Source organism: Scyliorhinus torazame, chromosome 2 (genome assembly GCF_047496885.1).
Source record: "Scyliorhinus torazame isolate Kashiwa2021f chromosome 2, sScyTor2.1, whole genome shotgun sequence".
Classification (NCBI taxonomy): Eukaryota; Metazoa; Chordata; class Chondrichthyes; order Carcharhiniformes; family Scyliorhinidae; genus Scyliorhinus; species Scyliorhinus torazame.
Window position 1 is genome coordinate 387,435,755 of NC_092708.1, and position 14,479 is coordinate 387,450,233.

At 56.1% G+C, this 14,479-nt stretch overlaps 1 protein-coding gene across 1 annotated transcript in view; it reads left to right on the forward strand.

Moving 5' to 3' along the window:
• The first annotated feature begins 1,895 nt into the window (after nucleotides 1–1,895).
• The window catches only part of kcnk13a (potassium channel, subfamily K, member 13a), a 68,243-nt gene continuing 55,659 nt past the window's right edge, over nucleotides 1,896–14,479 (forward strand). The window contains exon 1 of the mRNA XM_072493935.1: nucleotides 1,896–2,223. Coding sequence (XP_072350036.1) covers nucleotides 1,896–2,223 — 328 coding nt within the window. The remainder of the gene's footprint in view (nucleotides 2,224–14,479) is intronic.

Here is a 14,479-nt window from a genome sequence, read left to right on the forward strand (position 1 = left end):
CAGGCTGTCGCGTGTTACAATATTGAATAGCGAGTGGCTGTGTCGAGTGTAGCCGCGACCAGGGGAGGGCATCCGGACGGGACATCGACCCATACACAGTGCTCTCAGGGAGCAAGACATCTCTTCAAACTTACTCTCCCCCCCCCCCCCCCCCCAGCTCCCCATCCCCTCCCCAGCTCCCCCATTCCCGTCCCCAGCTCCCCCATTCCCGTCCCCTCCCCATCTCCACCCCTCCCCATCTCCACCCTTCCCCTCCCCAACCCATCTCCACCCCTCTCCGGGTCCACTCCTCCACCCCTCCCAGCTCCCCCCTCCCCAGCTCCCCTCCCCAAGCTGCCCCCCTCTCACCTCCCCCCAGCCCCCCTCACCCCCCTCCCCAGCCCCCTCACCCCCAACCCCCCTCACCCCCTCCCCAGCCCCCCATAACCCCCCAGCACCCCTCCTCCCCCTCACCCCCTCGCCCCACACACACCCTCCCCCTCACCCCAGCCCTCCCCCTCCCCTCTCCCCAGCCCCCCTTACCCCCCCCAGCCCCCCTCCCCCCCCCCTTTCCAGCCCCCCTTACCGCCTCCCCAGGTCCCCTTCCCCCCCTCCCCAGCCCCCCTCCCCCCTCCCCAGACCCCCCTCACCCCCCTCCCTAGCCCCCCCTCACCCCCCTCCCTAGCCTCCCCTCACCCCCCTCCCTAGCCCCCCCTCACCCCCCCCACCCCTCCCAGCCCCCCACCCCCAACCCCCTGCACCTCACCCCCCTCCCGGCACCCCACAACCCCCTCCCCAGCTCTCCCCTCACCCCCCTCCCCGGCACCCCTCACCCCCCTCCCCAGCCCCTCTCACCCCCCCTCCCCAGCCCCCCCTCACCCCCCTCCCCAGCCCCCCTCACCCCCGCCTCCTCAGCCCCCCCCACACCCACTCCCCAGCGCCCCCTCACCCCCCCTCCCCAGCCCCCCCTCACCCCCCTCCCCAGCCCCCCTCACCCCCTCCCCCTCCCCCTCCCCAGCCCCCCTCCCCAGCCCCCCCCTCACCCCCTCCCCAGCCCCCACCCTCACCAGCCCCCAGCCCCCCACCCTCACCAGCCCCTCTTCTCACCAGCCCCCCCTCTCACCACCAGCCCCCTCTCACCACCACCCCCTCACCCCCCCTCACCAACCCCCTCACCAGCCCCCCCCTCACCAGCCCCCCTCCCTCACCAGCCCCCCTGCCTCACCAGCCCCCCCCTCACCAGCCCCCCCCTCACCAGCCCCCCCTCCCTCACCAGCCCCCCCCCTCACCAGCCCCCCCTCCCTCACCAGCCCCCCTCTCCCTCACCAGCCCCCCCTCTCCCTCACCAGCCCCCCTCTCCCTCACCAGCCCCCCTCTCCCTCACCAGCCCCCCTCCCTCACCAGCCCCCCCTCACCAGTCCCCCCTCTCTCACAAGCCCTCCATCCCTCACCAGCCCCCCTCCCTCCCTCACCAGCCCCCCTCCCTCCCTCACCAGCCCCCCCCTCACCAGTCCCCCCCTCCCTCACCAGCCCCTCTCCCTCACCAGCCCCCCTCCCTCCCTCACCAGCCCCCCTCCCTCCCTCACCAGCCCCCCCCCTCACCAGTCCCCCCCTCCCTCACCAGTCCCCCCTCCCTCACCAGCCCCCCTCCCTCCCTCACCAGCCCCCCTCCCTCCCTCACCAGCCCCCCTCCCTCCCTCACCAGCCCCCCTCCCTCCCTCACCAGCTCACCCCCCCTCACCAGCTCACCCCCACCAGCTCACCCCCCTCACCAGCTCACCCCCCTCACCAGCTCACCCCCCCCCCCTCACCAGCCCACCCCTCCCCCCTCACCAGCCCACCCCCTCCCCCCTCACCAGCCCCCCTCACCAGCTCACCCCCTCCCCAGCCCCTCCCCTGCTGCTGCTGGGGGGGTGATGGCTGGCAGAGGGGGCTGCCTGTGCCAGCTGAACGAGGACAATGCCCGCTTCGGGCTGCTGGCACTGCTGATCGCGGTGTACCTGGTGTGCGGGGCCGCCGTCTTCTCGGCCATCGAGCAGCCCCGGGAGCGGGAGTCGCAGCGCCAGTGGCGGCGGAGGGAGGACACCTTCAGCCGGCGCTACAACATCAGCCGCGCCGAGCTCGCCAACTTGCTGCGGGACTACGAGCGAGCCAATGTGGCGGGAGTCCGGGTGGACGAGAGCCGTCCCCGCTGGGACTTCACCGGCTCCTTTTACTTCGTCGGCACCGTGGTCTCCACCATAGGTAAGAACTCGCCTGCATTAACCATTGGGCAAAAGTAACTTGGCAATTCTTATAAAGGTTCGCGACAAACTGAAGGATCGGAACGAGCAGCATTAAGTGTCCCCATCACAACATTGAAAAGTGTTTAGATAAGGACTTGACCTGGGCAGGGTGCTCCTTCAGAGGGTCAGTGCCCACTCAATGGGCAGAATGGTCTTTTCCTGCACTGCAATGATTCTGATTACACATGTACCCCCTTGGGCAGGGAATTCCAAAGATTCCCAATCCTTTACTGAAAGTAATTTCTCCTCATCTCAATTCTGAATGAACCCCCTTATCCTCAGACTGTACTCTAGATTCCACAACCAGAAGGAACAACCTTAGTGTCCATCCTTCAGAATTTTGGATGTTTCAATAAGATCACCTCTCCTTTTTCGAATCTCCAGGTAATATAAGCTCAATAGACTTACTTTCTTATTTTAAAAAGTCAAGAGGCAGCAAAGGCATTATAATTAATAATTTGTTCGAAAAAAGTGTCTTGCCTTAAGACTTTACATAATTGGCGCTATATAAAAAAGGAGATAGAAAATATCTATAGAACGACGGAGCAATTAGCTTAGCATTGGTTAGTTGAAAGACAATTTTAAAAATCTAGAAACCCAAATCCCAATAATAAATATTCAGAATGAATTTCAAGATTGTAAGTCTTGCTTATCTAATTCCATTGAATACTTTGGAGAGTTGGTAGATTGAGAGAGGGTAGACATGGGTAATGCAATAGATGTAATTTATTTAGATTTAAAACAGCCTTTGATAAGGTAGCATTTAATGGATTATTGAACATACCAGGGCATACTGAGTGAGGGAACAATTACCAGGATGGGTAGATTGGTGTTGTCAGACATAAAGCAGAGAGGTGTGAAGGGGTGCTATTCACAATGGCAGGGGTGGGTCAGTGCTTGGACCACCATTGTTCACAGCTTATGCTAATGATATAAACTTTGGAGTCAGAAGCACAATTTCTAAAGTTGCAAATGACACCAAATTGAAGAGGCGGGGTGGGCGATTGTCAATACTGAAGAACAAGGGGCTGTTTAGCACAGGGCTAAATCGCTGGCTTTGAAAGCAGACCAAGGCAGGCCAGCAGCACGGTTCAATTCCCGTACCAGCCTCCCCGAACAGGCGCTGGAATGTGGCGATATTTTCACAGTAACTTAATTTGAAGTCTACTTGTGACAATAAGCAATTTTCATTCGTTTCATTTCATAATGGCAAGAACACGTGAATAAACTTGCAGAACGGGCACAGAATTGTCAAAAATTGGGGCAGGTCAATAAGGTCATTAAAATGGTAAGCCAAGCAAAAGGGTTTATTTCCAGAGGGATAGAATTGAGAAGTTATGTAAAACTCTTGTCAAATTCTTGATTAGTTTACACTTGGTGCACTGGTGAAAAATTCTGGTCACTATTACAAAAGAGGTTAGTGAGGGCGTGAAAAAGGCTTACAGGATAATACCAGAACTGTGAGGAAAACATGAATAGGTTGAGTCTCTTTTCCTCTTGAAAGGCTTTGGGAGGAGCTAACAGACGTGTTTAAAATGATGAAATGTTCTTTCTGATAGAATAGACGCAGTTTCCACGTTGGCAAAGAGCTAAACGAGAGGCCATCAACATAAGATAGTCATCAAGAAATCAACTCAAAAATTCAGAAGAAACATCTTTACCTGGAGAATAGTTTTTTTTTCTTTCTCTTCTATAAATTTAAAGTACCCAATTTGTTTTTCCAATTAAGGGGCAATTTAGCATGGCCAATCCATCTAACCTGCGCACCTTTGGTTTGTGGGGGTGAGACCCACACAGACACGGAGAGAATGTGCAAACTCCACAAGGGCAGTGACCCAGGGCCGGGATCGAACCCAGGTTCTCAGCGCCATTAGGCAGCAGTGCTAACCACTGTGCCACCTTGCCGCCCTTTTACCTGGAGAATAGTGATGTACTCACTACCACAGGCAGTAGTTGAGGTTAATATTATAGATATATTCAGGGGCTAGATAAGCACATGAGGGAGAAGTGAATGGAGGGTGATGTTCAGAGAGTTAGATGAGCAAGGATGGTAGGAGGCTTGAGTGGAGAGAGCAACACCTGGTTGGGCCAAATGGCCTGTTTCAATGCTATATATTCAGTGGAATTTCATGTAAATGCTTTGGGACATACAGAGATTGTGAAAAAGCTGTTGGTAAATATAAGTCTTTAATTCATTTTACACAGCTTTCTATGGACAAGAGTAGAGCACATGGACCACGATATTTTAATCAGTGATGGCATAACCTGCACTGTCCCTTTAAGACCAGAAGGTCCAATTCAGGGATACCTAAACCCACCCATGTAACATTCACAGGACTGTGCGAGGTAAATTATGAGGACCAATTGCATCAATTTGGCTTGTATCTCCATGAGTACAAAAGACTGTGGGGGTGACCATACCGAGGTATCTAGTGTCGCAAAAGTCTTAAATTAAGAGAAGTTACTGACGGGAGGGAGGGGGGGGGGATACAAAATAAGGGAGTACAATCTTAAAATTAGGGTTAGGCTTATTTCAAAGGGAAATTAAGGAGCATTGTCAAATAAAGGGCATGTGGAGCTCCCTCCCCATCAAAGGGCAGCACGGTAGCATTGTGGTTAGCACAATTGCTTCACAGCTCAGGGTCCCATGTTCGATTCCAGGCTTGGGTCACTGTCTGTGCGGAGTCTGCACGTTCTCCCCGTGTGTGCTCCGGTTTCCTCCCACAGTCCAAAGATGTGCAGGTTAGGTGGATTGGCCATGCTAAATTGCTCTTAGTGTCCAAAATTGCCCTTAGTGTTGGGTGGGGTTACTGGGTTATGGGGATAGGGTGGGGATGTTGACTTGGGTAGGGTGTTCTTTCCAAGGGCCAAGAACATATTCCTGTTGTTTATCTTTCCTGTTCTTATTTATTCATTTACGGGATGTGAACGTCACTGGCTAGACCAGTCCTAATTGCCTTTGAGAAGGTTGTGGTGAGTCCCCTTCTAGAACCGCTCACTGCGGTTAGGGAGGGAGTTCCAGGATTTTGATTCTGCGACTGTGAAGGAACAGCGATATATTTCCTGTGACGATTGGCAGATTTTAGGAGAATTGGGTTATAAATGTAGTGGACAATGTAAGGGTTAAAGGCCTGGGGTTAGTGTGTGTTTGACAGCAGTCGACATGTTATTTTACAACAGAATTCTGTTTGCAGAGCCGGGAAAGTTTTAGCAGCCAGAGGATGGAATTGACGAAGGAATGTATTTATCAGTCTGGGCTAATGCACGCTGGATTGACTGGGGAGGTCCCTGGGGAGTTAATGTGCCTTTTGCAGCCTGCAGAGATAATGGGCGCAATCTAACGGAATAGTTTCCAAGTGTCCATTCAGGCAGGTTTGGCAGGGAAATTCCTCCCTGCTCTGTCGACGAATTCCCCACCGCATCTAACGACACTTAGTCAATTTTGTGGATCCTAGGGAATCCCCCCTCCCCTGAGGCCTTTCAGCTCCCAACTTGGGCATCCCTCCCCTCAACCCTCCATGTAGCCCCTAACCCTCCTTTACCAGGATCCCCCTTCCCCCCACCACTGCGAACCACGCGTGTGGCTAACAATGCCCTCTCTGTGGCTCCTCAGGAGAAGCTCTCCCACAATCGCCGGGAGAGGACCCAGACTGGGGGCGGGGTGCCGGACCTCACAATCCTCATGACCTCCGCGGAATGGGCCCTGGAGGTTACCGTGGCCGAGGACAGAGCGGTAACCAATGCGGTTGGCGGATGCCGCAGAGGTAAGGATCCACCGGGCCCCACCCGGATGGACTGTCACAGGTGAGTTGTTAATATCTTGCTGACTGACCCATCCATCCCACTGACCACATGTCCATTCTCACGCAGGACCTCCTGCCAATGGCTCTTGTCCATCCCGGGTTTCCCCCTTTCCAGCCTCCCAGGGACCACCTCGGAGGAGAGCTCCGAGGCGGCCACAATTGATGCGTCACACTGACATCCCCACCCTCCGCCAGTGCAGAGACACACACCTCGGTGGGCAAGGTGGGCAGGCTTCTGGGGCACAATCTGGTGAGCATCACACTGCTGCTGATGTACATCAAGTGGAGGCAGGAACCCCCAGGTGAGACAGCACTCGGAGATCTGCTGGATCCCAGGACCCAGCTGGGTCCCAGGCAGATGCTCAACCTCTGGAATAGGTATACCCGGAGCTGATGTAGAAGATGGGGAGCGGCTGGGACATTCAGAGGGAGATGTCAGTGATACTCCAGCAGGTGCATAGCTGGAGCATCCCAGAGGCTACCGGCGCAGGAGCTGATGCCAGCAAAGCATGGCACCGAGGCCAATGCTGCTCGGTTGGCGACCGCTGTGGGGAGCCTGGTGCATGACGTCGGCACCCAATAGTGAAGGTGTCCCAGGCGTGGCGCAGTCGGTGACGGCCATGGAAGGCACGTCGAGGATCACTGGGCACTGGGGGAGGAGAAGAGAAAGCGGGAGGTTGGGGGGGGGGGGGGGAGAGTAAGGTGGCACCATCGGGAGAGTGGGGCACTGTTGGAAACCTGTGAAACATTTAAAACCCTCCACCACAACCAGTATAACGCCTCTGACATTTTTGTCCGCAATGCGGGCCGAACTTCGAACCATTGGCCCATCTCTCCAGGCAGCCCCCTACCCACCCCCGGGCACACCGCGTGCAGGTGATGGGTGTGAGCGAGCACTCAGTAGAAAGGCAGGGGTCAGACGATGGAACAGATTGAGGAGCACCAGCGCTTAGCTCTCTGCGGGTTATCATCGCCCTTCCTGCTCTGCACAGTGACCCGCTGACAGTGCCGACACAGTCCCAGCACCTTGGAGTGACAAAGGTGATCGGTGTGGTGGATGTTGTTTACATGAACTTCAGTAAAGCCTCTGACAAGGTGCCTCATGCCAGACTGGGACAAAAGGTGAAGTTACGTGGGATCAGAGGGTGGTATCACATGGGTGGTAAGATGGATACAGAACTGGCTCGGTCACAGAGGCAAAGGGTAGAAGGGTGTTTTTCTGAATGGAAGGTTGTGACTGGTGGCGTTCCACAGGGATCTGTGCTGGGACCTCTGTTGTTTGTAGTACACATGAACGATTTGGAGGAAAATGTAGCTGGTCTGATTAGTCAGTGCGCGGATGACACCAAGGTTGGTGGAGCGGCAGATAGTGTTGAGGATCGTCAGGGGATACAGCAGGACATAGATAGGTTGGAGACTTGGGCAGGGAAATGGCAAATGCAGTTTAATCCAGACAAATGTGAGGTAATGCATTTTAGTAAGTCTAACATAGAGGGGAAATATACAGTAAATGGCAAAACACTTAGGAATATAGAAAGTCAGAGAGATCTGGGGGTGCAGGTCCAAAGATCTTTGAAAGTGGCAACACAAGTGGACAAGGTAGCCAAGAAAGCATACGGAATGCTTGACTTCATTGGACGGGGCATCGAGTATAAAAACTGGCCAGTCATGCTACAGGTGTATAGAACCTTGGTAAGGCCGCATTTGGAATATTGCGCACAATTCGGTTCGCTACACTACCAGAAGGATGTGGAGGCTTTGGAGAGGGTGCAGAGGAGGTTTACCAGGATGTTGCCTGGTCTGGAGGGTGTTAGCTATGCGGCGAGGCTGAATAGACTCGGATTGCTTTCATTAGAATGACGGAGATTGAGGGGTGACCTGATAGAGGTCTACAAGATTACCAGGGACATGGATAGAGTAGATGGGCAGGCTGATGATTCCCAGGTTGGAGGGGTCAGTCACCAGGGGGCATAGGTTTAAGGTCCGAGGGGCAAAGTGTAGAGGAGATGTGTGAGGCAGGTTGGGAAGGTAGCGATGATCGGGCCACGTCCCAAGTGAATCGGGCAAGTATGAGGGCCTCCCTGGCCCTCCGGCCTTGCTGGACTCTGCTGCCTGTCTTGCAGCCTCCAGCTGGTGCTCCGGTTTATTCCCGGGATCATCCTCCAGCCCCTTCAGATCCAGCGCCTCCTAATCATCCTCGTTCTCCTCCTCCTCGGAAGTGGTGTTCCTCAACCGCCAGCTCCAGACGTCGCCCCACTGTTGTGCCAGGTTGTGGAGAACACAGCAGACCACCACAAAGCGGGCGACCCTCCAGGCAGTGTACTGCAGGGCACCACAGGAATGGCCGAGACATCGGGACCGCATTTTGAGGAGTCCGATGCACCGCTCAATGACAGCCTGAGCGGTCACATGGGCCTCGTTGAATCGGGTCGCCACGTCGGTCACCGGCCTCCGCACAGCCTCCCTTATCAACCCGAGAGCCAGCCGCCCATCCTGGGGTGGACCTCGAAGAGGCTGGGGATGTCGGACTGCCCCAGGATGTAGCTGTCGTGCGTACTCCCTGGGAAGCGTGCAGCACGCGATGATCGTCATGTGGTAGTCGCACACGAGCTGTATGTTCAGGGAGTGGAACCCCTTGCTGTTGATGTAGGGCACTCCCAGTGCGCGCAAGGCGACATGTGTGCAGTCTATCAGCCCCTGGACCTGGGGCATCCCTGCGATGGCGGAGAATCCTGCTGCCCAGTCATCTCGGTGGGCTTGGTCCGCGTCAAAGTTGATATAGTTTTCCACCCGGGCACACAGGGCATCCGTGACCTGTCTGATGTCCCTGTGGGCTGTGGCCTGCGAGATGCCACACAGGTCCCCGCTCAAGCCCTTGAATGATCCCGAGGTGTAAAGGTTCAGGGCTGCGGTAACCTTCACGGCCACCGGGAGCAGGTGTCCTCCCCCTCCACGTGGTGCCAAGTTGTGGGAGGTGGTGTCGTAGTGGTATTGTCACTGGACGAGTTAACCAGAGACCCAGGGAAATGCTCTGAAGACACGGGTTCGAATCCTGCCACTGCAGATGATGAAATTTGAATTCAATAAAAATCCAGAATTAAAAGTCTATTGATGACCATGAAACCATTGTCGATTGTCGTAAAAACCATCTGGTTCACTAATGTCCTTTAGGGAAGGAAATCTGCCGTCCTTACCTGGTCTGGCCTACATGTGGCTCCAGACCCACAGCAATGTGGTTGACACTTAACTGTCCCTCAAGGGCAATTCCGGGTGGGCAATAAATGCTGGCACAGCCAGCGACGCCCGCATCCCATGAACGAATAAAAATAAAATGGCGGACTTCCGGGTGTGGCAATGCGGAGCTGAGCCGCACGATTCGGCAGCTCCCGCTACCACGGACTTTCGGGCTCGCTAGAAGAGCCCCAACGGAACTTTTTTTGAAATTAACCCGTGGGGAAGGTAAGAGGGAGGTCCCCCTCCAACCTGTATGAAACGGACTCGAAGCGTAACGGCCACAAAAGTGGCATTGGAGCAACGGGAAAAACCGGGGAAAAAAGACAAAATGGCGGCGGCCAGAGACAAAGTGGAGCTGCAGGAGCTGGAGCAACGGGAAAAACCGGGTAAAAAAGTCAAAATGGCGGCGGCCAGAGACAAAGTGGAGCTGCAGGAGTTTATTAAGCACTGCTTCGAGGAGCAGCGCGAGGAGATGCGTAAGGAAATGCTGGCGCCTATGCTTTCGGCAATCGAAGGACTAGGGATCACCCAGAAGGCCCACGAGGTTCAGATCCAGGAGATACAAAAAAGAGTTGGTCAGAACGAGGACGAGATCTTGGGCCTGGTGGTGAGAGTGGAGCAGAACGAGGCGCTACACAGGAGGTGGGCGGGAAGACTCGAAGGCCTGGAGAACAGGTCGAGGTGAAAGAATCTGCGGAACCTGGGTCTCCCTGAGGGAGCGGAGGGGGCCGATGCCGGGGCATACGCGAGCACGATGCTCGGGGCGATAATGGGCAAGGAGGCCCCTTCGTGACCGCTGGAGTTGGACGGGGCACACCGGGTGCTGGCGAGGAGGCCCCAGGCAAATGAGCCGCCAAGAGCGATGGTGGTGAGGTTCCACCGGTTCACGGACAGAGAGTGGGTCCTGAAATGGGCCAAGAAGGAGCGGAGCAGCAAGTGGGACAATGCAGAGGTCCGAATATACCCGGACTGGAGCACGGAGGTTGCAAAGCGGAGAGCGGGTTTCAACCGGGCCAAAGCGGTGTTGCACCGGAAAGAAGTGACATTCGGAATGCTGCAGCCAGCGCGACTGTGGGTCACATACAAGGGCCAACACTATTACTTCGAAACGCCTGAAGAGGCGTGGACATTTATACAAACCAAAAAGTTGAATATTTGAGGTTTGATGTGTGATGGTTGTTGTATATAGGGGGTCAATCACGCGCAGGAAATGTTACATGGGCTGGGGGAGAGAGACAAGGCCGCGACAGGAGCTGCGCCAGAGGGGGCGGAGCGGGCTTTGGAAAGCGCGGGGTTTGGTTTTTCCCGCGCGCGGGAAGAAAGGTGGGAGGGGGAACTCCCACACGGGGAGGTCAATGGGATAGCGGGGGTAGCCGGGGTCAGCAGGTGTCAGCTGACTTACGGGAGTGACATGGGGGGAGCAAAAAAGCTAGACAGGGGTCTAGCCGGGGGGGGGGGGGGGGGTGGAAGGGTTGCTGCTGCACTGGCCGAAAGGGAATGGGACATAGAAGAGGTGGTTGGGACGGGGGTCCCCCGTCTGGGTGACTGGAGGGTGAGGGAGGCGTGGACACGGGACTGGCCCAAAAAAGGAGATGGCTAGTCGGCAGGGGGGGGGTTTGAGAGCCCCTCCAATCCGGCTGATAACGTGGAACGTGAGGGGCCTGAATGGGCCGGTGAAGAGGGCTCGAGTGTTCGCGCACTTAAAGGGACTGAAGGCGGACGTGGTCATGCTCCAAGAGACTCACCTGAAGGTGGCGGACCAGGTCAGGTTAAGAAAGGGATGGGTAGGACAGGTATTCCACTCGGGACTGGACGCGAAGAATAGAGGGGTGGCAATATTAGTCGGAAAGCGGGTGTCATTTGAGGCCAAGACTATTGAGGTGGACAATGGAGGGCGATATGTAATGGTGAGCGGTAGGCTGCAGGGGACGTGGGTGGTGTTGGTAAACGTATACGCCCCAAACTGGGATGATGCAGGATTCATGAAGCGCATGTTGGGGCGCATTCCGGACCTGGAGAAAGGAGGCCTGATAATGGGAGGGGACTTCAATACAGTGTTGGACCCAGCACTGGACCGTTCCAAATCAAGGACTGGAAAGAGGCCGGCGGCGGCCAAGGTACTTAGGGGGTTTATGGATCAGATGGGGGGAGTGGACCCATGGCGGTTTGCAAGGCCGCAGGCCAGGGAATTTTCTTTCTTTTCCCATGTACACAAAGCCTACTCCCGGATAGATTTTTTTGTTCTGGGCAGGGCGCTCATCCCAAGGGTGGATGGGACGGAGTATTCGGCCATAGCCGTTTCGGACCATGCCCCGCACTGGGTGGAACTGGAGCTGGGAGAGGAGAGGGACCAACGCCCGCTGTGGCGGCTGGATGTGGGACTGCTGGCGGACGAGGTGGTGTGTGGGAAGGTGAGGGGGTGTATCGAAAGGTACTTGGAGGCCAACGACAACGGGGAGGTGCGGGTAGGGGTGGTATGGGAGGCGTTGAAGGCGGTGGTCAGGGGAGAGCTAATCTCCATTAGGGCTCACAGGGAGAAGACAGAGGGCATGGAAAGGGAGAGGTTAGTGGGGGAGATTTTGAGAGTGGACAGGAGATACGCAGAGGCCCCGGAGGAAAGATTACTTGGGGAAAGACGGCGGCTCCAGACGGAGTTTGACCTGTTGACCACAGGGAAGGCGGAGACACAGTGGAGGAAAGCGCAGGGGGCGACCTATGAGTATGGGGAGAAGGCGAGTCGGATGCTGGCACACCAGCTCCGTAAAAGGATGGCAGCGAGGGAAATAGGGGGAGTCAAAGATGGAAGGGGAATCACGGTTCGGAGTGCGACGAAAATAAACAAGGTATTTAAGGCCTTCTATGAAGAGCTGTACAGATCCCAGCCCCCAACGGGGGAAGAGGGTATGAGACGATTCCTAGACCAGCTGAGATTCCCGAGGGTGGAGGAGCAAGAAGTGGCTGGTCTGGGGGCACCAATTGGGTTGGAGGAGCTGAGCAAGGGTTTGGGGAGCATGCAGGCGGGGAAGGCCCCGGGACCGGACGGGTTCCCGGTGGAGTTCTACAGGAAGTACGTAGACCTGTTGGCCCCGCTATTAGTGAGGACCTTTAACGAGGCAAGAGAGGAGGGGACCCTACCTCCGACAATGTCGGAAGCGACAATTTCTTTGATCCCAAAGCGGGACAAGGACCCACTGCAATGTGGATCGTACAGGCCAATCTCGCTCCTTAATGTGGATGCAAAGTTGCTGGCAAAAGTGCTGGCCACGAGGATCGAGGACTGTGTCCCGGGGGTGATTCACGAGAACCAGACAGAATTTGTAAAGGGTAGGCAGCTAAACACCAATGTGCGGCGGCTCTTAAACGTGATAATGATGCCATCGGTGGAGGGAGAAGCGGAGATAGTGGCAGCTATGGACGCGGAAAAGGCCTTTGACCGAGTAGAGTGGGAGTACCTCTGGGAGGTGCGGCGTAGGTTTGGGTTTGGGGGACGGTTTATCAGTTGGGTTAAGCTCCTTTACAGAGCACCGGTGGCGAGTGTAGTGACGAACCGGCGGAGGTCGGAGTACTTTCAGCTGTACCGAGGGACGAGGCAGGGGTGTCCCCTGTCCCCCCTGTTGTTCGCATTGGCGATCAAACCATTGGCCATGTCATTGAGGGAGTCTAATAAATGGAGGGGGGTGGTCCGAGGGGGAGAAGAGCATCGGGTGTCGCTATATGCGGATGACCTGTTGCTGTACATGGCGGATCCAATGGAGGGGATGGTGGAGGTCATGCAGACTCTAAGGGAGTTTGGGGACTTTTTGGGCTATAAGCTCAATGTAGGGAAGAGTGAGCTCTTTGTATTACAGGCGGGGGACCAAGAAAGAGGGATAGGGGACCTACCGCTGAGGAGGGCGGAGGGGAGCTTTCGGTATCTGGGGATCCAGATAGCCAGGAGTTGGGGGGCCCTACATAAACTGAATCTGACGAGGTTGGTGGAGCAAATGGAGGAGGATTTTAAAAGATGGGACATGTTACCGCTCTCGCTGGCGGGTAGAGTGCAATCGGTCAAAATGGTGGTCCTTCCGAGGTTTTTGTTTGTGTTTCAGTGCCTTCCCATCGTGATCACTGAGGCCTTTTTTAAGAGAGTCGGCAGGAGTATTATGGGGTTTGTGTGGGTGAATAAGACCCCGAGGGTAAGGAGAGGGTTCCTGGAACGCAGTAGGGACCGAGGAGGGTTGGCGCTGCCAAACCTGGGGAGCTACTACTGGGCAGCAAATGTGTCGATGATCCGCAAGTGGGTTATGGAGGGAGAGGGGGCGGCATGGAAGAGGATGGAGATGGCGTCCTGCAAAGGAACGAGTCTGGGGGCGTTGGTGACGGCACCGCTGCCGCTCTCGCCAACAAAGTACACCACGAGCCTGGTGGTGGCGGCAACGCTAAGGATCTGGGGCCAGTGGAGACGGCACAGATGTGCAATGGGAGCATCGGTGTTGTCCCCGATCAGGGGTAACCATCGGTTTGTCCCGGGGAAGATGGACGGGGGGGTTCCAGAGCTGGCATCGGGCGGGGATCAGAAGAATGGGGGACCTGTTCATTGACGGAACGTTTGCGAGCCTCGGGGCACTGGAGGAGAAGTTTGAGTTACTCCCGGGAAATGCCTTTAGATATATGCAGGTGAGGGCTTTTGTGAGGCGACAGGTGAGGGAATTCCCGTTGCTCCCGGCACAAGAAATTCAAGACAGGGTGATCTCGGGTGTATGGGTCGGTGAGGGCAAGGTGTCGGCAATACACCAGGAGATGAAAGAAGAGGGGGAAGCGCCGGTAGAAGAGTTGAAGGGTAAATGGGAGGAGGAACTGGGGGAGGAGATCGAAGAAGGTCTGTGGGCTGATGCCCTGGGTAGGGTTAATTCCTCCTCCTCGTGTGCCAGGCTCCGCCTGATACAATTCAAGGTGGTTCACAGAGCGCACTTGACGGGGGCGAGGTTGAGCAGGTTCTTTGGGGTAGAGGACAGATGTGGAAGGTGTTCAGGGAACCCGGCGAACCATGTCCATATGTTTTGGTCATGCCCGGCACTGGAGGGGTTCTGGAGAGGAGTGGCGGGAGCAATATCTCAGGTGGTGAAAGTCCGGGTCAAGCCAAGCTGGGGGCTAGCAATGTTCGGAGTAGTGGACGAACCGGGAGTGCAGGAGGCGAAA